At 49.3% G+C, this 23,046-nt stretch overlaps 1 protein-coding gene across 1 annotated transcript in view; it reads right to left on the reverse strand.

Moving 5' to 3' along the window:
* Window positions 1-23,046, reverse strand: part of LOC112236030 (signal-induced proliferation-associated 1-like protein 1) — a 230,058-nt gene that overhangs the window by 27,046 nt on the left and 179,966 nt on the right. Inside the window, 4 exon segments of the mRNA XM_042322686.1 lie at window positions 14,917-15,050; window positions 18,273-18,416; window positions 19,316-19,600; window positions 22,869-22,975. Coding sequence (XP_042178620.1) covers window positions 14,917-15,050; window positions 18,273-18,416; window positions 19,316-19,600; window positions 22,869-22,975 — 670 coding nt within the window.

The raw sequence follows: 23,046 nt of genomic DNA on the forward strand, positions 1-23,046 counted from the left end.
CTGGGTTTGGGTTATACTGGACTGGGTTATACTGGACTGGGATATACTGGACTGGGATATACCGGACTGGGATATACCGGACTGGGATATACCGGACTGGGATATACCGGACTGGGTTATACCGGACTGGGTTATGGGTTATACCGGACTGGGTTATACCGGACTGGGTTATACCGGACTGGGTTATACCGGACTGGGATATACCGGACTGGGATATACTGGACTGGGATATACTGGACTGGGATTAGGGTTGGGTTATACTGGACTGGGTTTAGGGTTGGGTTATACTGGACTGGGTTATACCGGATTGGGCTTAGGGTTGGGTTATACTGGACTGGGATATACTGGACTGGGTTTAGGGTTGGGTTATACTGGACTGGGTTATACCGGACTGGGTTTAGGGTTGGGTTATACTGGACTGGGTTATACAGGACTGGGTTATACTGGACTGGGTTATACCGGACTGGGTTATACCGGACTGGGTTATACCGACTGGGTATACCGGACTGGGTTATACCGGACTGGGTTATACCGGACTGGGTTATACCGGACTGGGTTATACCGGACTGGGTTTAGGGTTGGGTTATACTGGACTGGGTTATACTGGACTGGGTTTAGGGTTGGGTTATACTGGACTGGGTTATACCGGATTGGGTTTAGGGTTGGATTATACTGGACTGGGTTATACTGGACTGGGTTTAGGGTTGGGTTATACTGGACTGGGTTATACTGGACTGGGTTATACCGGACTGGGTTTAGGGTTGGGTTATACTGGACTGGGTTATACTGGACTGGGTTTAGGGTTGGGTTATAATGGACTGGGTTATACCGGATTGGGTTTAGGGTTGGATTATACTGGACTGGGTTATACTGGACTGGGTTTAGGGTTGGGTTATACTGGACTGGGTTATACTGGACTGGGTTATACCGGACTGGGTTTAGGGTTGGGTTATACTGGACTGGGTTATACTGGACTGGGTTATACTGGACTGGGTTATACCGGACTGGGTTATACCGGACTGGGTTATACCGGACTGGGTTAGGTTGGGTTATACTGGACTGGGTTATACTGGACTGGGTTATACTGGACTGGGTTATACTGGACTGGGTTATACGGACTGGGTTATACCGAACTGGGTTTAGGGTTGGGTTATACTGGACTGGGTTATACCGGACTGGGTTATACTGGACTGGGTTTAGGGTTGGGTTATACTGGACTGGGTTATACCGGATTGGGTTTAGGGTTGGATTATACTGGACTGGGTTATACTGGACTGGGTTTAGGTTGGGTTATACTGGACTGGGTTATACCGGACTGGGTTATACTGGACTGGGATATTGGACTGGGTTTAGGGTTGGGTTATACTGGACTGGGATATACTGGACTGGGTTTAGGGTTGGGTTATACTGGACTGGGTTATACTGGACTGGGTTATACTGGACTGGGTTATACCGGACTGGGATATACCGGACTGGGATATACTGGACTGGGATTAGGGTTGGGTTATACTGGACTGGGTTATACCGGATTGGGCTTAGGGTTGGGTTATACTGGACTGGGATATACTGGACTGGGTTTAGGGTTGGGTTATACTGGACTGGGTTATACTGGACTGGGTTTAGGGTTGGGTTATACTGGACTGGGTTATACTGGACTGGGTTTAGGGTTGGGTTATACTGGACTGGGTTATACTGGACTGGGTTTAGGGTTGGGTTATACTGGACTGGGTTATACTGGACTGGGTTATACTGGACTGGGTTATACTGGACTGGGTTATACCGGACTGGGTTATACCGGACTGGGTTATACCGGACTGGGTTTAGGGTTGGGTTATACTGGACTGGGTTATACTGGACTGGGTTTAGGGTTGGGTTATACTGGACTGGGTTATACCGGATTGGGTTTAGGGTTGGATTATACTGGACTGGGTTATACTGGACTGGGTTTAGGGTTGGGTTATACTGGACTGGGTTATACCGGACTGGGTTATACCGGACTGGGTTTAGGGTTGGGTTATACTGGACTGGGTTATACTGGACTGGGTTATACCGGACTGGGTTATACCGGACTGGGTTAAGGGTTGGGTTATACTGGACTGGGTTATACTGGACTGGGTTATACTGGACTGGGTTATACCGGACTGGGTTATACTGGACTGGGTTATACTGGACTGGGTTATACTGGACTGGGTTATAGGGTTAAGGGTTGGGTTATACTGGACTGGGTTATACTGGACTGGGTTTAGGGGTTATACCGGACTGGGTTATACCGGACTGGGTTTAGGGTTGGGTTATACTGACTGTGTTATACTGGACTGGATTATACTGGACTGGGTTTAGGGTTGGGTTATACTGGACTGGGTTATACTGGACTGGGATATACTGGACTGGGATATACCGGACTGGGTTATACCGGACTGGGTTTAGGGTTGGGTTATACCGGACTGGGTTTAGAGTTGCATGTACTTTCTCTAGTTTAGACTGTGAGAGTGAACGGGGTCGATTCAACCAGCAGCACAGAGTTGAAAGGAGGAGAGGAAGGGAGAAGGAAAAGCAGAGGAATGAAGAGTGAAGGAAAAAGAGAAACAAACAGGAGGGGGCCGTGAGTCATGGTAGATTTCCTTGAAAAGGGCTGGAGGAAGAGAGGGAGAGAGAGAAGGAGGGAGAAAGAAGAGAAAGAAAGAGAGAGAGAGAAAAGAGAGTGTTAGAAAGAGAAAGACACACAGAGTTGGTTACACAACTGTATCGACAGGAAAAGGATGAATTTATATGTTTTTAATTTTCCTACAGAGAGCCTTGAACAGAGAGGAAAGGAGAGAGAGGAGAAAAGAAGGTGAATATGGGGCTGTGGTTGTCATGACATTTTGTCAGCCAGTGATTATCGTGCAAAAGTCTGTTGGTCTCACGGTAATTGACCGTTAATGAACATAAACACGGTTAGCATCTCTAGGCTTCCACTCGCTGATGCAAGCCTTTGGAACATGTACATTAAAAAAAAAAAACTGTATAATAAATCAATGTAATAATACACAAACCACAATAAATGCAGTATTTATTTTAGGCAAGTGTAAAGAAACATTATGCAATGAAGAAAATGTATTTCAAGCAGAACAGAATAGGAGTCGGTCCACTGTATGTTATCAGGCTATTGCACCACACCATAGCCTGTAGGCTAGTTCATTTAGCAGACATGACATGCGTATAAGTCTCGTGCCGTTATTTTATAAGATTTTAATAGTAAAAATAATGTAACATAGATGAATAAAATAGTACGGATATTTTTTCCCCCATTCAAGAACGAGAGTGCTTATACGAAGTGTCCATGTTGAGTGTAAAAGTGGTCATTTGAAACAGGTCCTAATAGGTTAGATTTAGAGTTATTTGGCAAATTTAGTTGTGAATGATACAAACCTTACAACGTGTTAGAAATCAGAACAGATATGAACTGTATGATGCGACTATAGAATATTGATTAGAGAAAGTAGCAAAACATTTTTTTTTAAACTTGCACTCTCGTACCTTGTTCTCAAGCTTCACACGTAATTTCTCTCATCAAGTAGATCATATTTTCACCCATCAGACTATTCTTCATTTAATCTGGTCTTTACTAATATGTCAAATTTGGAATGGCCCATTATCAAATGGGCATGGGGGACACACACACATGTCCTTCATATGCACCCGAATAGCGAATGGAGGCCGCTTACCCGCCGGTTCCATTTTCAGATGATGCAGGGTAGGCTACTTCGCTTTTATAACGGAGATGTGCTTAATATGAGCAGCTGAGAAATAAATATAATAATAATATAATATAATAATAATATAGAAATAAATATAACACTTGTTTCACATCAACCACTATTTGAGGAGCATGGTCTCGCTACGCGACAGGTGATATCCCTCCCCCCTCCCCCCCCAGACTCCGTATGGCATGGCCCCTTCAACTCTCTTCCTGCAGCTACCCAGTGCTTCATTTAGGAAACCATGTGAAATCTGTTTCGGGAACATCGATAGTAACAATGTTTTTTCTCCGACAACAACAACACATATTTCATTAAACTGTTGACAGCCCGTCTGCACAGTCGAGAAAGGAATGAAGGAGAGAGGCGAAGGACGAAATGGAAACGCATAGTGGTGAGAAATATTCTGTAGCTAAAAGGTAATTTTCCAGACTACTAAACGCTGAAAATATAAACAAACAATTGCTCTATTACTTGGCGATTCAAAATGAAAACTCACTATAATTGTAGGCTAAATGTAAGCCGCCTTCTGCACAATCAATGAACCAACTGCATCTCCTAGCACTCTAGGTTCTAGGTTCTCTAGGTTCTCCTCCAGACCCATAGGATAGAACGTTTGGAGCGTAAGCATAAGGTAACCAGTCCATCCCGTATGGATGATAATACAGTCTAGGTTCTCTAGGTTCTAGGTTCTCCCCCAGACCCATGGATAGAACGTTTGGAGCGTAAGCATAAGGTAACCAGTCCATCCCGTATGGATGATAATACAGTCTAGGTTCTAGGTTCTCTAGGTTCTCCCCCATACCCATGGATAGAACGTTTGGAGCGTAAGCATAAGGTAACCAGTCCATCCCGTATGGATGATAATACAGTCTAGGTTCTCTAGGTTCTAGGTTCTCTAAGTTCTCCTCCAGACCCATGGGATAGAACGTTTGGAGCGTAAGCACAAGGTAACCAGTCCATCCCGTATGGATGATAATACAGTCTAGGTTCTCTAAGTTCTCCCCAAGACCCATGGGATAGTACGTTTGGAGCGTAAGCACAAGGTAACCAGTCCATCCCGTATGGATGATAATACAGTCTAGGTTCTAGGTTCTCTAGGTTCTCTAAGTTCTCCCCCAGACCCATGGGATAGTACGTTTGGAGCGTAAGCACAAGGTAACCAGTCCATCCCGTATGGATGATAATACCGTCCACACAGAAAGGCGGTCACTCTAATTTATAGTATAGACTAGACAAATTATGTAGCAAAGACATCTTAAATAAGTTTTGTTTGATGTGTTTTTCTGCCATGCGTAATATGTGGTAGACCGTGTATTGTATAATGGCGCAATACTTATTTTAATTCAGGTTTTTCTTGGGGGGAGGGAGAGGGGGGGGGTCATATATATGGATGTTTAAATTAGTCATCACCTTAGAAAGTGTTGTTAGGCTTTGAAGAAAACATCCCCAAACGGCCATGTTTTCCACAAGGTTTCAACCTGTTGTTGAACTTCTTTCTTCAATTTGATCATCACAGTGAGGTGAGTTTTAAAACAGTAGAGACAATAGAGCCCTGACTACCAGGCCATTAGGACCTGATGGAGGGACAACAGAGCCCTGAGTACCAGGCCATTAGGACCTGATGGAGGGACAACAGAGCCCTGACTACCAGGCCATTAGGACCTGATGGAGGGACAACAGAGCCCTGAGTACCAGGCCATTAGGACCTGATGGAGGGACAATAGAGCCCTGAGTACCAGACCATTAGGGCCTGATGGAGGGACAATAGATCCTGAGTACCAGCCCTGATGGAGGGACAATAGATCCTGAGTACCAGACCATTAGGGCCTGATGGAGGGACAATAGATCCTGAGTACCAGACCATTAGGGCCTGATGGAGGGACAATAGATCCTGAGTACCAGCCATTAGGACCTGATGGAGGGACAATAGATCCTGAGTACCAGACCATTAGGGCCTGATGGAGGGACAATAGATCCTGAGTACCAGACCATTAGGGCCTGATGGAGGGACAATAGATCCTGAGTACCAGGCCATTAGGACCTGATGGAGGGACAATAGAGCCCTGAGTACCAGACCATTAGGGCCTGATGGAGGGACAATATTTCCTGCAGTACCAGACCATTAGGGCCTGATGGAGGGACAACTAGATCCCTGAGTACCAGCCCTGATGGAGGGACAATAGATCCTGAGTACCAGCCCTGATGGAGGGACAATAGATCCTGAGTACCAGCCCTGATGGAGGGACAATAGAGCCCTGAGTACCAGCCCTGATGGAGGGACAATAGATCCTGAGTACCAGCCCTGATGGAGGGACAATAGAGCCCTGAGTACCAGCCCTGATGGAGACAATAGATCCCTGAGTACCAGCCCTGATGGAGGGACAATAGATCCTGAGTACCAGACCATTAGGGCCTGATGGAGGGACAATAGAGTCCTGAGTACCAGACCATTAGGGCCTGATGGAGGGACAATAGATCCTGAGTACCAGCCCTGATGGAGGGACAATAGATCCTGAGTACCAGACCATTAGGGCCTGATGGAGGGACAATAGATCCTGAGTACCAAGCCATTAGGACCTGATGGTTGTTAGTGAGTTGGGTACTACCAACGCCTGTGCATGAGAGGAGATTACCATTACTCAGCGGTCAAATATAATATTTACTGCAGTCATGACTCATTGCTGCCGGTGTGGTGGTAACACTGTCACAACAACAGCCCTGGCCGTATATAGCAACAGCCCTGGCCGTATATAGCAACAGCCCTGGCCGTATACAACAACAGCCCTGGCCGTATACAACAACAGCCCTGGCCGTATACAACAACAGCCCTGGCCGTATACAGCAACAGCCCTGGCCGTATATAGCAACAGCCCTGGTTGTATACAACAACAGCCCTGGCCGTATACAACAACAGCCCTGGCCGTATACAACAACAGCCCTGGCCGTATATAACAACAGCCCTGGCCGTATATAGCAACAGCCCTGGCCGTACATAGCAACAGCCCTGGCCGTATATAACAACAGCCCTGGCCGTATATAGCAACAGCCCTGGCCGTATATACAGTGCCTTGCGAAAGTATTCGGCACCCTTGAACTTTGCGACCTTTTGCCACATTTCAGGCTTCAAACATAAAGATATAAAACTGTATTTTTTTGTGAAGAATCAACAACAAGTGGGACACAATCATGAAGTGGAACGACATTTATTGGATATTTCAAACTTTTTTAACACATCAAAAACTGAAAAATTGGGCGTGCAAAATTATTCAGCCCCCTTAAGTTAATACTTTGTAGCGCCACCTTTTGCTGCGATTACAGCTGTAAGTCACTTGGGGTATGTCTCTATCAGTTTTGCACATCGAGAGACTGACATTTTTTCCCATTCCTCCTTGCAAAACAGCTCGAGCTCAGTGAGGTTGGATGGAGAACATTTGTGAACAGCAGTTTTCAGTTCTTTCCACAGATTCTCGATTGGATTCAGGTCTGGACTTTGACTTGGCCATTCTAACACCTGGATATGTTTATTTTTGAACCATTCCATTGTAGATTTTGCTTTATGTGTTGGATCATTGTCTTGTTGGAAGACAAATCTCCGTCCCAGTCTCAGGTCTTTTGCAGACTCCATCAGGTTTTCTTCCAGAATGGTCCTGTATTTGGCTCCATCCATCTTCATCAATTTTAACCATCTTCCCTGTCTCTGCTGAAGAAAAGCAGGCCCAAACCATGATGCTGCCACCACCATGTTTGACAGTGGGGATGGTGTGTTCAGGGTGATAAGCTGTGTTGCTTTTACGCCAAACATAACGTTTTGCATTGTTGCCAAAAAGTTCAATTTTGGTATCATCTGACCAGAGCACCTTCTTCCACATGTTTGGTGTGTCTTGCAGGTGGCTTGTGGCAAACTTTAAACGACACTTTTTATGGATATCTTTAAGAAATGGCTTTCTTCTTGCCACTCTTCCATAAAGGCCAGATTTGTGCAATATACGACTGATTGTTGTCCTATGGACAGAGTCTCCCACCTCAGCTGTAGATCTCTGCAGTTCATCCAGAGTGATCATGGGCCTCTTGGCTGCATCTCTGATCAGTCTTCTCCTTGTATGAGCTGAAAGTTTAGAGGGACGGCCAGGTCTTGGTAGATTTGCAGTGGTCTGATACTCCTTCCATTTCAATATTATCGCTTGCACAGTGCTCCTTGGGATGTTTAAAGCTTGGGAAATCTTTTTGTATCCAAATCCGGCTTTAAACTTCTTCACAACAGTATCTCGGACCTGCCTGGTGTGTTCCTTGTTCTTCATGATGCTCTCTGCGCTTTTAACGGACCTCTGAGACTATCACAGTGCAGGTGCATTTATACGGACACTTGATTACACACAGGTGGATTGTATTTATCATCATTAGTCATTTAGGTCAACATTGGATCATTCAGAGATCCTCACTGAACTTCTGGAGAGAGTTTGCTGCACTGAAAGTAAAGGGGCTGAATAGTTTTGCACGCCCAATTTTTCAGTTTTTGATTTGTTAAAAAAGTTTGAAATATCCAATAAATGTCGTTCCACTTCATGATTGTGTCCCACTTGTTGTTGATTCTTCACAAAAAAATACAGTTTTATATCTTTATGTTTGAAGCCTGAAATGTGGCAAAAGGTCGCAAAGTTCAAGGGGGCCGAATACTTTCGCAAGGCACTGTAGCAACAGCCCTGGCCGTATATAGCAACAGCCCTGGCCGTATATAGCAACAGCCCTGGCCGTACATAGCAACAGCCCTGGCCGTACATAACAACAGCCCTGGCCGTATATAGCAACAGCCCTGGCCGTATATAGCAACAGCCCTGGCCGTATATAGCAACAGCCCTGGCCGTATATAACAACAGCCCTGGCCGTATATAACAACAGCCCTGGCCGTATATAACAACAGCCCTGGCCGTATATAGCAACAGCCCTGGCCGTATATAGCAACAGCCCTGGCCGTATATAGCAACAGCCCTGGCCGTATATAGCAACAGCCCTGGCCGTATATAGCAACAGCCCTGGCCGTATATAGCAACAGCCCTGGCCGTATATAGCAACAGCCCTGGCCGTATATAGCAACAGCCCTGGCCGTATATAGCAACAGCCCTGGCCGTACATAGCAACAGCCCTGGCCGTATATAACAACAGCCCTGGCCGTATATAACAACAGCCCTGGCCGTATATAGCAACAGCCCTGGCCGTATATAGCAACAGCCCTGGCCGTATATAGCAACAGCCCTGGCCGTATATAGCAACAGCCCTGGCCGTATATAGCAACAGCCCTGGCCGTATATAGCAACAGCCCTGGCCGTATATAGCAACAGCCCTGGCCGTATATAGCAACAGCCCTGGCCGTATATAGCAACAGCCCTGGCCGTACATAGCAACAGCCCTGGCCGTACATAGCAACAGCCCTGGCCGTATATAACAACAGCCCTGGCCGTATATAGCAACAGCCCTGGCCGTATATAGCAACAGCCCTGGCCGTATATAGCAACAGCCCTGGCCGTATATAGCAACAGCCCTGGCCGTATATAGCAACAGCCCTGGCCGTATATAGCAACAGCCCTGGCCGTATATAGCAACAGCCCTGGCCGTACATAGCAACAGCCCTGGCCGTATATAACAACAGCCCTGGCCGTATATAACAACAGCCCTGGCCGTATATAACAACAGCCCTGGCCGTATATAACAACAGCCCTGGCCGTATATAACAACAGCCCTGGCCGTATATAACAACAGCCCTGGCCGTATATAACAACAGCCCTGGCCGTATATAACAACAGCCCTGGCCGTATATAGCAACAGCCCTGGCCGTATATAACAACAGCCCTGGCCGTATATAACAACAGCCCTGGCCGTATATAACAACAGCCCTGGCCGTATATAACAACAGCCCTGGCCGTATATAACAACAGCCCTGGCCGTATATAACAACAGCCCTGGCCGTATATAACAACAGCCCTGGCCGTATATAACAACAGCCCTGGCCGGATATAACAACAGCCCTGGCTGTATATAACAACAGCCCTGGCCGTATATAACAACAGCCCTGGCCGTATATAACAACAGCCCTGGGTATATAACAACAGCCCTGGCCGTATATACAATAACAACAGCCCTGGCCGTATATAACAACAGCCCTGGCCGTATATAACAACAGCCCTGGCCGTATATAACAACAGCCCTGGCCGTATATAACAACAGCCCTGGCCGTATATAACAACAGCCCTGGCCGTATATAACAACAGCCCTGGCCGTATATAACAACAGCCCTGGCCGTATATAACAACAGCCCTGGCCGTATATAACAACAGCCCTGGCCGTATATAACAACAGCCCTGGCCGTATATAACAACAGCCCTGGCCGTATATAACAACAGCCCTGGCCGTATATAACAACAGCCCTGGCCGTATATAACAACAGCCCTGGCCGGATATAACAACAGCCCTGGCCGTATATAACAACAGCCCTGGCCGTATATAACAACAGCCCTGGCCGTATATAACAACAGCCCTGGCCGTATATAACAACAGCCCTGGCCGTATATAACAACAGCCCTGGCCGTATATAACAACAGCCCTGGCCGTATATAACAACAGCCCTAACAACATATAGCAACAACAGCCCTGGCCGTATATAACAACAGCCCTGGCCGTATATAACAACAGCCCTGGCCGTATATAACAACAGCCCTGGCCGTATATAACAACAGCCCTGGCCGTATATAACAACAGCCCTGGCCGTACATAGCAACAGCCCTGGCCGTATATAACAACAGCCCTGGCTGGATATGAAGGAACAGAGAGAGGTAGATATGTTCTAGGTTGTTCTGTTTTGCAGAAGAGACATTCAAAATGGTTCTTTAACAGTACCTGTGGCTTTTAAAAGTGTGTGTGTGTTGGGGAGTATGAGGGGGGTATGTGTGTGTTGGGGAGTATGGGGGGGTATGTGTGTGTGGGGGGTGTATGGGGGCGGGGTATGTGTGTGTTGGGGTGTATGGGGTGGGTATGTGTGTGTTGGGGTGTATGGGGGGGGTATGTGTGTGTTGGGGTGTATGGGGGGGGTATGTGTGTGTTGGGGTGTATGGTATGGGGCGGGGTATGTGTGTGTTGGGGTGTATGGGGGGGGGGTATGTGTGTGTTGGGGTGTATGGGGGGGTATGTGTGTGTTGGGGTGTATGATGTGGGGGGGACAGGAAGAGTGGGGCTGTCAGTGCCATCAAAGCCAACAGCTGTTTCATACAGAAAGAGCCATGGGAGAGTACTACTGGCAGTGAAAGCTGCAGGTGTACACACACACACACACACACACACACACACACACACACACACACACACACACACACACACACACACACACTTTCTATAATATGTGGTAGAGAGCAGGGGATTCTCTCTGTCTGAGTGGGAGGTTTACTTGCCTCTCTGTTCTGGGCTGAAGCTCCACTTCAAATGTATCGTACCAGCAGATACACGCTAAATGTATCGTACCAGCAGATACACGCTAAATGTATCGTACCAGCAGATACACGCTAAATGTATCGTACCAGCAGATACACGCTAAATGTATCGTACCAGCAGATACACGCTAAATGTATCGTACCAGCAGATACACGCTAAATGTATCGTACCAGCAGATACACGCTAAATGTATCGTACCAGCAGATACACGCTAAATGCGACAGAGGCCATTTAACATCCGTGTTCTTCCCACACACTGTTTTAACACGACAAGGCAAACTACCACACTGACGGATGGACGATCACACTGCAGTCAGAGATCAATACAGTCATTTTGACATTTATACAGCAGTTAGCAGTAGTGAAATGTTTGTATTTAAGGTACCGGACATATTTCATCTTAAAGGGCATTTCTCTGAGATTACTGATAGGAAACCACACTAATATATAAACGGATGCAGACCGTAGGTGTATCTAGATAGGTCTATGTTCATATAGGAGTAGGTGTCTCTAGATAGGTCTATGTTCATATAGGAGTAGGTGTCTCTAGATAGGTCTATGTTCATATAGGAGTAGGTGTATCGAGATAGGTCTATGTTCATATAGGAGTAGGTACCACTCTAGATAGGTCTATGTTCATATAGGAGTAGGTGTATCTAGATAGGTCTATGTTCATATTGGAGTAGGTGTACCTAGATAGGTCTATGTTCATGTAGGAGTAGGTGTACCTAGATAGGTCTATGTTCTTATAGGAGTAGGTGTATCTAGATAGACCTGATAGGTAAACCTATGAACATAGACCTATCTAGATGCACCTACTCCTATAAGAACATAGACCTATCTAGTTACACCTACTCCTACATGAACATAGACCTATCTCTAGACCTAGGTCTATGTTGAATATAGACCTATCTAGGTACACCTAGATAGGTCTATGTTCATATAGGAGTAGGTGTCTCTAGATAGGTCTATGTTCATATAGGAGTAGGTGTCTCTAGATAGGTCTATGTTCATATAGGAGTAGGTGTATCGAGATAGGTCTATGTTCATATAGGAGTAGGTGTATCGAGATAGGTCTATGTTCATATAGGAGTAGGTGTACCTAGATAGGTCTATGTTCATGTAGGAGTAGGTGTATCGAGATAGGTCTATGTTCTTATAGGAGTAGGTGTATCTAGATAGGTCTATGTTCATAGGTGTACCTAGATAGGTCTTCTCAGGCACCTACTCCTATACAGAACATAGACCTGTACTCTAGGCACCTAGACCTATGTTCATATAGGAGTAGGTGTCTCGAGATAGGTCTATGTTCTTATAGGAGTAGGTGTATCTAGATAGGTCTATGTTCATAGGTGTACCTAGATAGGTCTATGTTCATATAGGAGTAGGTGTACCTAGATAGGTCTATGTTCATGTAGGAGTAGGTGTACCTAGATAGGTCTATGTTCATATAGGAGTAGGTGTGTCTATGTTCATATAGGAGTAGGTGTGTCTATGTTCATATAGGAGTAGGTGTATGTTTTAACAGTAAGGCCCAAGGAGGTGTGGTATATGGCCAATACTGCACGGCTAAGAGCTGTTCTCAGGCACGACGCAACAGTCCTTAGCCGTACTATATTGGCCATATACCACAAACCCCGGAGGTGCCTTATTGCGATTATAAACTTGTTAACAACATAATTAGAAAAGTACAAAAATATTGTTTTGACATACCCGATAAACCACGGCTTTCAGCCAATCAGCACTCAGGGCTCAAACCAACCAGTTTATAAATGACTTTAAACTACTCTACTCATGCACCAACTCTGAGGACTGGTGATAGGGAACTTCACCAATATGTTCTACTTTCTTTCCCCCAGTGTATAATGTTTTCTATAATATAACCCATAGTGCATTACATCGGGCAGTGTTTCCCAACTTCAGTTGGGGGGGAGCTGTTGGGGGGGAGCTGTTGGGGGGGGCTGTTGGGGGGGGCTGTTGAGAGGGAGAGCTGTTGGGGGAGAGCTGTTGGGGGGGAGAGAGCTGTTGGGGGAGAGAGCTGAGGGGGAGAGGAGAGCTGTGGGGGAGAGGAGAGCTGTGGGGGGAGAGGAGAGCTGTGGGGGAGAGGAGAGCTGTGGGGGGGAGAGGAGAGCTGTGGGGAGAGGAGAGCTGTTGGGGGAGAGGAGAGCTGTTGGGGGGGAGAGGAGAGCTGTTGGGGGAGAGGAGAGCTGTTGGGGGGGGAGAGCTGTTGGGGGGAGAGCTGTTGGGGGAGAGCTGGAGAGCTGTGGGGGAGAGGAGAGCTGTTGGGGGGGAGACTGTTAGGAGAGCTGTGGGGGAGAGGAGAGCTGTGGGGGAGAGGAGAGCTGTTGGGGGGGAAGAGGAGAGCTGTTGGGGGAGGGGGGTAGAGGAGAGCTGTTGGGGGAAGAGATGAGCTGTTGGAGGGGTAGAGGAGAGCTGTTGGGGAGAGGAGAGCTGTTGGGGGAGAGGAGAGCTGTTGGGGGAGAGGAGAGCTGTGGGGGGGGAGAGGAGAGCTGTTGGGGGAGAGGAGAGCTGTTGGGGGGAGAGGAGAGCTGTTGGGGGAGAGGAGAGCTGTTGGGGGAGAGGAGAGCTGTTGGGGGAGAGGAGAGCTGTTGGGGGGGGAGCTGTTGGGGGAGAGGAGAGCTGTTGGGGGAGAGATGTGGGGGAGAGCTGTTGGGGGGGGAGAGCTGTTGGGGGGGAGAGGAGAGCTGTTGGGGGGAGAGCTGTTGGGGGAGAGATGTTGGGGGAGAGCTGTTAGGGGGGGAGCTGTTGGGGAGAGGAGAGCTGTTGGGGGAGCTGTTGGGGGAGAGGAGAGCTGTTGGGGGAGAGATGTTGGGGGAGAGCTGTTGGGGGGAGAGCTGTTGGGGGAGAGAGCTGTTGGGGGGGAGAGCTGTTGGGAAACTGTTGGGGAGAGAGAGCTGTTAGAGGGGGGGGAGAGCTGTTGGGGGGAGAGCTGTTGGGGAGCTGTTGGGGAGAGCTGTTGGGGGGAGGGGAGAGCTGTTGGGGGAGAGGAGAGCTGTTGGGGGAGAGGAGAGCTGTTGGGGGGAGAGGAGAGCTGTTGGGGGGGAGGAGGGCTGTTGGGGGAGAGAGAGAGCTGTTAGGGGGGGAGAGGAGAGCTGTTGGGGGAGAGGAGAGCTGTTGGGGGAGAGGAGAGCTGTTGGGGGGGGGGAGAGGAGAGCTGTTGGGGGGAGAGGAGGAGCTGTTGGGGGAGAGGAGAGCTGTGGGGGGAGAGGAGAGCTGTTAGGGGGGGAGAGGAGAGCTGTTGGGGGGAGAGGAGAGCTGTTGGGGGGAGAGGAGAGCTGTTGGGGGGGGAGAGGAGAGCTGTTGGGGGAGAGGAGAGGTGTTGGGGGAAGAGGAGAGCTGTTGGGGGGGGAGAGCTGGAGAGCTGTTGGGGGGAGAGAGAGCTGTTGGGGGAGAGGAGAGCTGTTGGGGAGAGGAGAGGTGGGGGGGAGAGGAGAGGTGTTGGGGGGGGAGAGGAGAGCTGTTGGGGGAGAGGAGAGGTGTTGGGGGGGAGAGGAGAGGTGTTGGGGGAAGAGCTGTTGGGGGCTGGAGGACTGGAGTTGAGAAACACTGATATCGACTGATCCAATATCCACATCAGCATGTAGAACTCCCAAGTGGTATGACAGTATGGAAACTACTGCAGCCCGTCTTTTCTTCCTTAATTAACAAATCCCTCTCTCCCATTGGTCAATCTCACCTGTAGAACCTCTGTCGGACCCACCCCCTTCCTCTACTCTCGGCCAATTTGGTGTGGACTTGCCGCTAGCCCCTCCTTCTCCCACCACCTGCCGCTCCGTAGATAAAGGAGAGTGTTGTCTGCGTTCTCCGAACCTAGAACGAACACACACACACACACACACACACACACACACACAGAGAGAGAGAGAGAGAAGGAAAAACAGCCACACAAAAACACAGCAACTTGTGGTCAAGCGCATTGAAAGTCAATTTTATTTAGCGAACATCAAGTCGCCCACAGAACAGCCGACATGCCGTTTCCCATCAACTACAACATGTGTTAGCCTTAGAAGCATAGATTTATAGATGCATAGATGTATAGATGTATAGATGTATAGATGCATAGATGTATAGATGCATAGATGTATAGATGTATAGATGCATAGATGTATAGATGCATAGATGTATAGATGTATAGATGCATAGATGCATAGATGCATAGATGTATAGATGCATAGATGCATAGATGTATAGATGTATAGATGCATAGATGTATAGATGCATAGATGTATAGATGTATAGATGCATAGATGCATAGATGTATAGATGTATAGATGTATAGATGCATAGATGCATAGATAGATAGATGCATAGATGCATAGATAGATAGATGCATAGATAGATAGATGCATAGATGCATAGATAGATAGATGCATAGATAGATAGATGCATAGATGTATAGACATAGATGCATAGATGCATAGATGCATAGATGCATAGATGTATAGATGTATAGATGTATAGATGCATAGATGCATAGATGCATAGATGTATAGATGGGATATAGATATCAAGATGTATAGACTATAGATGTATAGATGCATAGGGTATAGATGCTAGATGTATAGGGCACTAATGCATAGTATAGATGTATAGATGCATAGATGTATAGATGCATAGATGTATAGATGCATAGATGCATAGATGTATAGATGTATAGATGCATAGATGTATAGATGTATAGATGCATAGATGCATAGATGTATAGATGCAGGAGTAGAGAGAAAAATAAGGAAGGAAATACATAGAAAGTCAATTGAAAAGCAGGGTTGTGGGCGGAAGCTGCTTCCGTTGCACGGACTGGGTCATGGGATATGTATCAAATAGTACACTATTCCCTATATAGGGCACTAATGGTGTAGGGCACTAATGGTGTAGGGCACTAATGGTGTAGGGCACTAATGGTGTAGGGCACTAATGGTGTAGGGCACTAATGGTGTAGGGCACTAATGGTGTAGGGCACTAATGGTATAGGGCACTAATGGTGTAGGGCACTAATGGTGTAGGGCACTAATGGTGTAGGGCACTAATGGTGTAGGGCACTAATGGTGTAGGGCACTAATGGTGTAGGGCACTAAGGGCACTAATGGTGTAGGGCACTAATGGTGTAGGGCACTAATGGTGTAGGGCACTAATGGTATAGGGCACTAATGGTGTAGGGCACTAATGGTGTAGGGCACTAATGGTGTAGGGCACTAATGGAATAGGGCACTAATGGTGTAGGGCACTAATGGTGTAGGGCACTAATGGTATAGGGCACTATATAGGGAATGGAGGACACTATATAGTGTGTGTGTTAGTGTGTGTGTCCTTTACTTAAAGGGGGATATGAAGCTGATCCTAACTGTTATAGACCTCTTTCTATTTTGTCCTGTTTATCAAAAGTGTTGGAAAAACGAATAATCAATAATCAACTGACTGGCTTTCTTGATGTCGATAGTATTCTCTCTGGTTTCCGCTCAGGTTATGGATGTGTCACTGCAACCTTAAAGGTCCTCAATGATGTCACCATTGCCATTGATTCTAAGCAATGTTGTGCTGCTATTTTTATTGACTTGGCCAAAGCTTTTGATACGGTAAGACCTTTCCATTCTTGTGGGCCGGTTAAGGAGTATTGGTGTCTCTGAGGGGTCTTTGGCCTGGTTTGCTAACTACCTCTCTCAAAGAGTGCATTGTATCAAGTCAGAACATCTGCTGTCTCAGCCACTGCCTGTCACCAAGGGAGTACCCCAAGGGTCAATCCTAGGCCCTACGCTCTTCTCAATTTACATCAACAACATAGCTCAGGCAGTAGGAAGCTCTCGCATTCATTTATATGCAGATGATACAGTCTTATACTCTGCTGGCCCCTCCCAGGATTTTGTGTTAAATGCTCAACCACAAAGCTTTCTTAATGTCCAACAAGCTTTCTCTACCCTTAACCTTGTTCTGAACACCTCCAAAACAAAGGTCATGTGGTTTGGTAAGAAGAATGCCCCTCCTCCCACAGGTGTGATTACTACCTCTGAGGGTAGTAATTACAAGTACTTGGGAGTATGGCTAGACAGTGCACTGTCCTTCTCTCAGCACATATCAAAGCTGCAGGCTAAAGTTAAATCTAGACTTGGTTTCCTCTATCGTAATCTCTCCTCTTTCACCCCAGCTGCCAAACTAACCCTGATTCAGATGACCATCCTATCCATGCTAGATTATGGAGACATAATTTATAGATCGGCAGGTAAGTGTGCTCTCGAGCGGCTAGATGTTCTTTATCATTCAGCCATCAGATGTTCCACCAATGCTCCTTATAGGACACATCACTGCACTCTATACTCCTCTGTAAACTGGTCATCTCTGTAAACCCGTCACAAGACCCACTGGTTGATGCTTATCTATAAAACCCTGTTACGCCTCACTCTCCCCTATCTGAGATACCAACTGCAGCCCTCATCCTCCACATACAACACCCGTTCTGCCAGTCACATTCTGTTCAATGTCCCCAAAGCACACACATCCCTGGGTCACTCGTCTTTTCAGTTCGCTGCAAGCTAGCGACTGGGACGAGCTGCAACAAAGACTCAAACTGGACAGTTTTATCTCCATCTCTTAATTCAAAGACTCAATCATGGACACTCTTACTGACAGTTGTGGCTGCTTTGCGTGATGTATTGTTGTCTCTACCTTCTTGCCCTTTGTGCTGCTGTCTGTGTCCAATAATGTTTGTACCATGTTGTGTTGTCATGTGTTGCTGCCTTGCTATGTTGTTGTCTTTAGGTCTCTCTTTATGTCGTGATGTGTGTTTTGTCCTATATTTATGTTATTTATTTTTAAACATTTAATCCAGGCCCCCGTCCCCGCAGGAGATCTTTTTCCTTTTTCCTAGGCCGTCATTTTAAATAAGAATTTGTTCTTAACCGACTTGTCTAGTTAAATAAAGGTTAAATAAAAATAAGAACGAGAGAGAGAGAGAGAGAGAGATAAACACCTTCCTTACCACTTCCAAAAAGGGTTATATTCAACATGCTACAGGTGACCAACACTCTCCCCATCTCTTACCCCTCAGGCATAGACTTCTGAGTCCTCCAGTGCTGTGAGGTGTCAGTGGAGCAGGAGAGGTTGGAGGGGGAAGAACGGTTGTGAGGAGAACGGCCCAGAGCCAGAGAGGAGGTTACGGCATAGTTCTCACTGCCCGGAGACATTCTGGAGGGGGGTTACCAGAGAAGAAGAAGCATTACGTTAATCAATTAGGAGATACAGAGAGAAGACATTAATCCTCTCAACCTTGTCCCTCTTCCCAAATTCAAACTAACTTTATTGACATCAAGGGAGCAATCTAAGGTTGACAAAGCAGCAATATTTTATTTGACGGAAATCACAAGTCCACACACTCATGGTCCTCTCCCCTCCCTCCTCCCTACCTCCTCTCCTCTCCCTCCCTTCTCCTCTCCCCTCCCTCCCCCCATCTCTCCTCCTCCTTCCCCTCCCCCCTCCTCTCCCCTCCCTCCTCCCCTCCTCCTCTCTCCTCCCTCCCTTCTCCCCTCCCTCCCCCCTTCTCCTCTCCCCTCCCCTCTCCCCTCTCCTGTCCCCTCCCCTTCTCCTCTCCCCCCCCTCCCCTCCCCTCCCTCCCTCCCCTTCTCCCCTCCCCCTCCCTCCCCTCCCTCCCCTTCTCCTCTCCCCTCCTCCTGTCCCCTCCCTCCCCTTCTCCTCTCCCCCCCCCTTCTCCTCCTCTCCTCCTCCCTCCCTTCCTCCCCCCTCTCCTCTCCCTCCCCTCCCTCCCTCTCCCTCTCCCTCCTCCTCCCCCCCCCTCCCCCCCTCCTCCCTCCCTCCCTCCCTCCCCCTCCCCCCCCCCTCTCCTCTCCCCTCCCCTGTCCCCTCCCTCCCCTTCTCCTCTCCCCTCTCCTGTCCCCCCTCCCTCCTCCTTCTCCTCTCCCTCTCCCTCCCTCCCCTTCTCCTCTCCTCTCCTCCCCTCCCTCCCCTTCTCCTCTCCTCTCCCCTTCTCCTCTCCTCTCCCCCTCCCTCCCTCCCCCCTTCTCCCCTCCCTCCCTCCCCTTCTCCTCTCCTCCTCCTCCCTCCCTCCCTCCCTCCCTCCTCTCCCCTACCTCTTGGTATCCAGCGGCCGTCCATCACTACTAACACTGCGTGGTATAGCAGCGTTTCTCTCTGGGCGTTCAGCGGACAGAGTCTTCCCCCCAGAGCTCCCCAGGCTGACGGCCCGGTTGGGGGTGTGCGGCTGGGGGGAGGCCGTCAGGGACTGCTGGGGACTACTGGAGGTTCTCTGCCACTTGTTGTCTTTGCTGCGGAACGGGAACTTGTAGTCAAACGAACCACTCTCACCACTCCCCTTATACTCAACCACTGGCATACGGTAGAGCTCAGAGCAACCTCTGTAGAGAGAGAGAGAGAGGGGAGAGAGAGAGAGAGAGAGAGAGAGAGAGAGAGAGAGAGAGAGAGAGAGAGAGAGAGAGAGAGAGAGAGAGAGAGAGAGAGAGAGAGAGAGAGGGAGAGAGAGGGAGAGAGAGGGAGAGAGAGAGAGAGGGAGAGAGAGAGGGAGAGAGAGGGAGAGAGAGAGAGGGAGAGAGAGGGAGAGACGACGAGAGGAAGGGAGAGGGAGAGACGACGAGAGGAAGGAGCGAGAGGACGAGAGAGGGAGAGGACGAGAGAGGGAGAGGAAGAGAGGGAAAGCGAGGGAGAGAAAGCGAGGGAGGGAGAGAAAGAGAGGGAGGGAGAGAAAGCGAGGGAGGGAGAGAAAGAGAGGGAGGGAGAGAAAGCGAGGGGAGGGAGGGAAAGCGAGGGAGGGAGGGAAAGAGAGGGAGGGATAGGAAGCGAGGGAGGGAGGGAAAGAGAGGGAAAGAGAGGGAGGGAGAGGAAGAGGGAGGAGAGAAAGAGAGGGAGGGAGAAGCGGGGAGGGAGAGAAAGCGAGGGAGGGAGAGAAAGCGAGGGAGGGAGGGATAGGAAGGGAGGGATAGGAAGCGAGGGAGGGAGGGAAAGAGAGGGAGGGAGAGGAAGAGGGAGGAGAGAAAGAGAGAGGGAGGGAGAGAGAGAAAGAGAGGGAGGGAGAGAGAGAAAGAGAGGGAGGGAGAGAGAGAAAGAGAGGGAGGGAGAGAGAGAAAGAGGGAGGGAGAGAAAGCGAGGGAGGGAGAGAAAGCGAGGGAGGGAGGGAAAGCGAGGGAGGGAGAGAAAGCGAGGGAGGAAGAGAAAGCGAGGGAGGGAGAGAAAGCGAGGGAGGGAGAGAAAGAGAGGGAGGGAGAGAAAGCGAGGGAGGGAGAGAAAGAGAGGGAAAGAGAGGGAGGGAGAGGAAGAGGGAGGAGAGAAAGAGAGGGAGGGAGAGAAAGCGAGGGAGGGAGAGAAAGCGAGGGAGGGAGAGAAAGCGAGGGAGGGAGGGATAGGAAGGGAGGGATAGGAAGCGAGGGAGGGAGGGAAAGAGAGGGAGGGAGAGGAAGAGGGAGGAGAGAAAGAGAGAGGGAGGGAGAGAGAGAAAGAGAGGGAGGGAGAGAGAGAAAGAGAGGGAGGGAGAGAGAGAAAGAGAGGGAGGGAGAGAGAGAAAGAGGGAGGGAGAGAAAGCGAGGGAGGGAGAGAAAGCGAGGGAGGGAGGGAAAGCGAGGGAGGGAGAGAGAAAGCGAGGGAGGAAGAGAAAGCGAGGGAGGGAGAGAAAGCGAGGGAGGGAGAGAAAGAGAGGGAGGGAGAGAAAGCGAGGGAGGGAGAGAAAGCGAGGGAGGGAGAGAAAGCGAGGGAGGGAGGGAAAGAGAGGGAAAGAGAGGGAGGGAGAGGAAGAGAGGGAGGGAGAGAGAGAAAGAGAGGGAGGGAGAGAGAGAAAGAAAGAGAGGGAGGGAGAGAAAGAGAGGGATGGAGAGAGAGAAAGAGAGGGAGGGAGAGAGAGAAAGAGAGGGAGGGAGAGAGAGAAAGAGAGGGAGGGAGAGAGAGAAAGAGGGAGGGAGAGAGAGAAAGAGGGAGGGAGAGGAAGAGAGGGAGGGAGAGAAAGAGAGGGAGGGAGAGAAAGAGAGGGAGGGAGAGAAAGAGAGGGAGGGAGAGAAAGAGGGAGGGAGAGAAAGAGGGAGGGAGAGAAAGAGGGAGGGAGAGAAAGAGAGGGAGGGAGGGAGAGAAAGAGAGGGAGGGAGAGAAAGAGAGGGAGGGATAGGAAGCGAGGGAGGGATAGGAAGCGAGGGAGGGATAGGAAGCGAGGGAGGGAGAGAAAGCGAGGGAGGGATAGGAAGCGAGGGAGGGAGGGAAAGAGAGGGGGAGAGAAAGAGAGGGAGGGATAGAAAGCTGAGGGAGGGAGGGATAGGAAGCGAGGGAGGGAGGGAAAGAGAGGGAGGGAGGGAGGGAAAGAGGGAAAGAGAGGGAGGGAGAGGAAGAGAGGGAGGGAGAGAGAGAAAGAGGGAGGGAGAGAGAGAAAGAGGGAGGGAGAGAGAGAAAGAGAGGGAGGGAGAGAGAGAAAGAGAGGGAGGGAGAGAGAGAAAGAGAGGGAGAGAAAGAGAGGGAGGGATAGGAAGCGAGGGAGGGATAGGAAGCGAGGGAGGGATAGGAAGCGAGGGAGGGAGGGAAAGAGAGGGGGAGAGAAAGAGAGGGAGGGATAGGAAGCGAGGGAGGGAGGGATAGGAAGCGAGGGAGGGAGGGAAAGAGGGAAAGAGAGGGAGGGAGAGGAAGAGAGGGAGGGAGAGAGAGAAAGAGGGAGGGAGAGAGAGAAAGAGGGAGGGAGAGAGAGAAAGAGAGGGAGGGAGAGAGAGAAAGAGAGGGAGGGAGAGAGAGAAAGAGAGGGAGGGAGAGAGAGAAAGAGAGGGAGGGAGAGAGAGAAAGAGAGGGAGGGAGAGAGAGATGGAGGGAGAGAGAGAAAGAGAGGGAGGGAGAGAGAGAAAGAGAGAGGGAGGGAGAGAAAGAGGGAGGGAGAGAGAAAGAGAGGGAGGGAGAGAGAGAAAGAGGGAGGGAGAGAGAGAGAGAGAAAGAGGGAGGGAGAGAAAGAGAGGGAGGGAGAGAAAGAGAGGGAGGGAGAGGGAGAGGAAGCGAGGGAGGGAGAGAGAGAAAGAGAGGGAGAGAGAGAAAGAGAGGGAGGGAGAGAAAGCGAGGGAGGGAGAGAAAGCGAGGGAGGGAGAGAAAGGGAGGGAGGGAGAGAAAGCGAGGGAGGGAGAGAAAGGGAGGGAGGGAGAGAAAGCGAGGGAGGGAGAGAAAGCGAGGGAGGGAGAGAAAGCGAGGGAGGGAGGGAAAGCGAGGGAGGGAGGGAAAGGAGGGAGGGAAAGCGAGGGAGGGAGGGAAAGCGAGGGAGGGAGAGGAAGGAGAGAGAGAGAAAGAGACGGAGGGAGAGAGAGAAAGAGAGAGAGGGAGAGAGAAAGGGAGAGAGAAAGGGAGAGAGAAAGAGAGAGAGAAAGAGAGGGAGGGAGAGGAAGAGAGGGAGGGGAGAAAGAGAGGGAGGGAGAGAAAGAGAAGGAGGGAGAGGTAGCGAGAGGGAGGGAGAGAAAGAGAAGGAGGGAGAGGTAGCGAGAGGGGCAGAGGAAGAGAGGAGGGAGGACAAGAGGGAGAGAGAGAAAAAGAGAGGGGTTTAGAAGCACAGGTAAGTCTACACACACACACACATGGCTGACATGATGATGACCTCATAATCACCAGTCTGACCGTGACTGACATCACACACGCCAACCCCTTAGACAAACACACACACACCTGCGTGGGGTAGCGTCTTCGTGTGGCGGGATGATGACTACCCTGACGGTGACCGACGTCCTCAGCAGGTCTATCATCTGTTCGTGGGTCAGTGTCGCCACGGCAACCTTGACAGAATATTTTATTTTAAAAAGGTGATGGCATACCAATATACTGGCATACCAATATACTGTATGGT

Source organism: Oncorhynchus tshawytscha, linkage group LG05 (assembly GCF_018296145.1).
Source record: "Oncorhynchus tshawytscha isolate Ot180627B linkage group LG05, Otsh_v2.0, whole genome shotgun sequence".
In the NCBI taxonomy this organism is placed as follows: domain Eukaryota; kingdom Metazoa; phylum Chordata; class Actinopteri; order Salmoniformes; family Salmonidae; genus Oncorhynchus; species Oncorhynchus tshawytscha.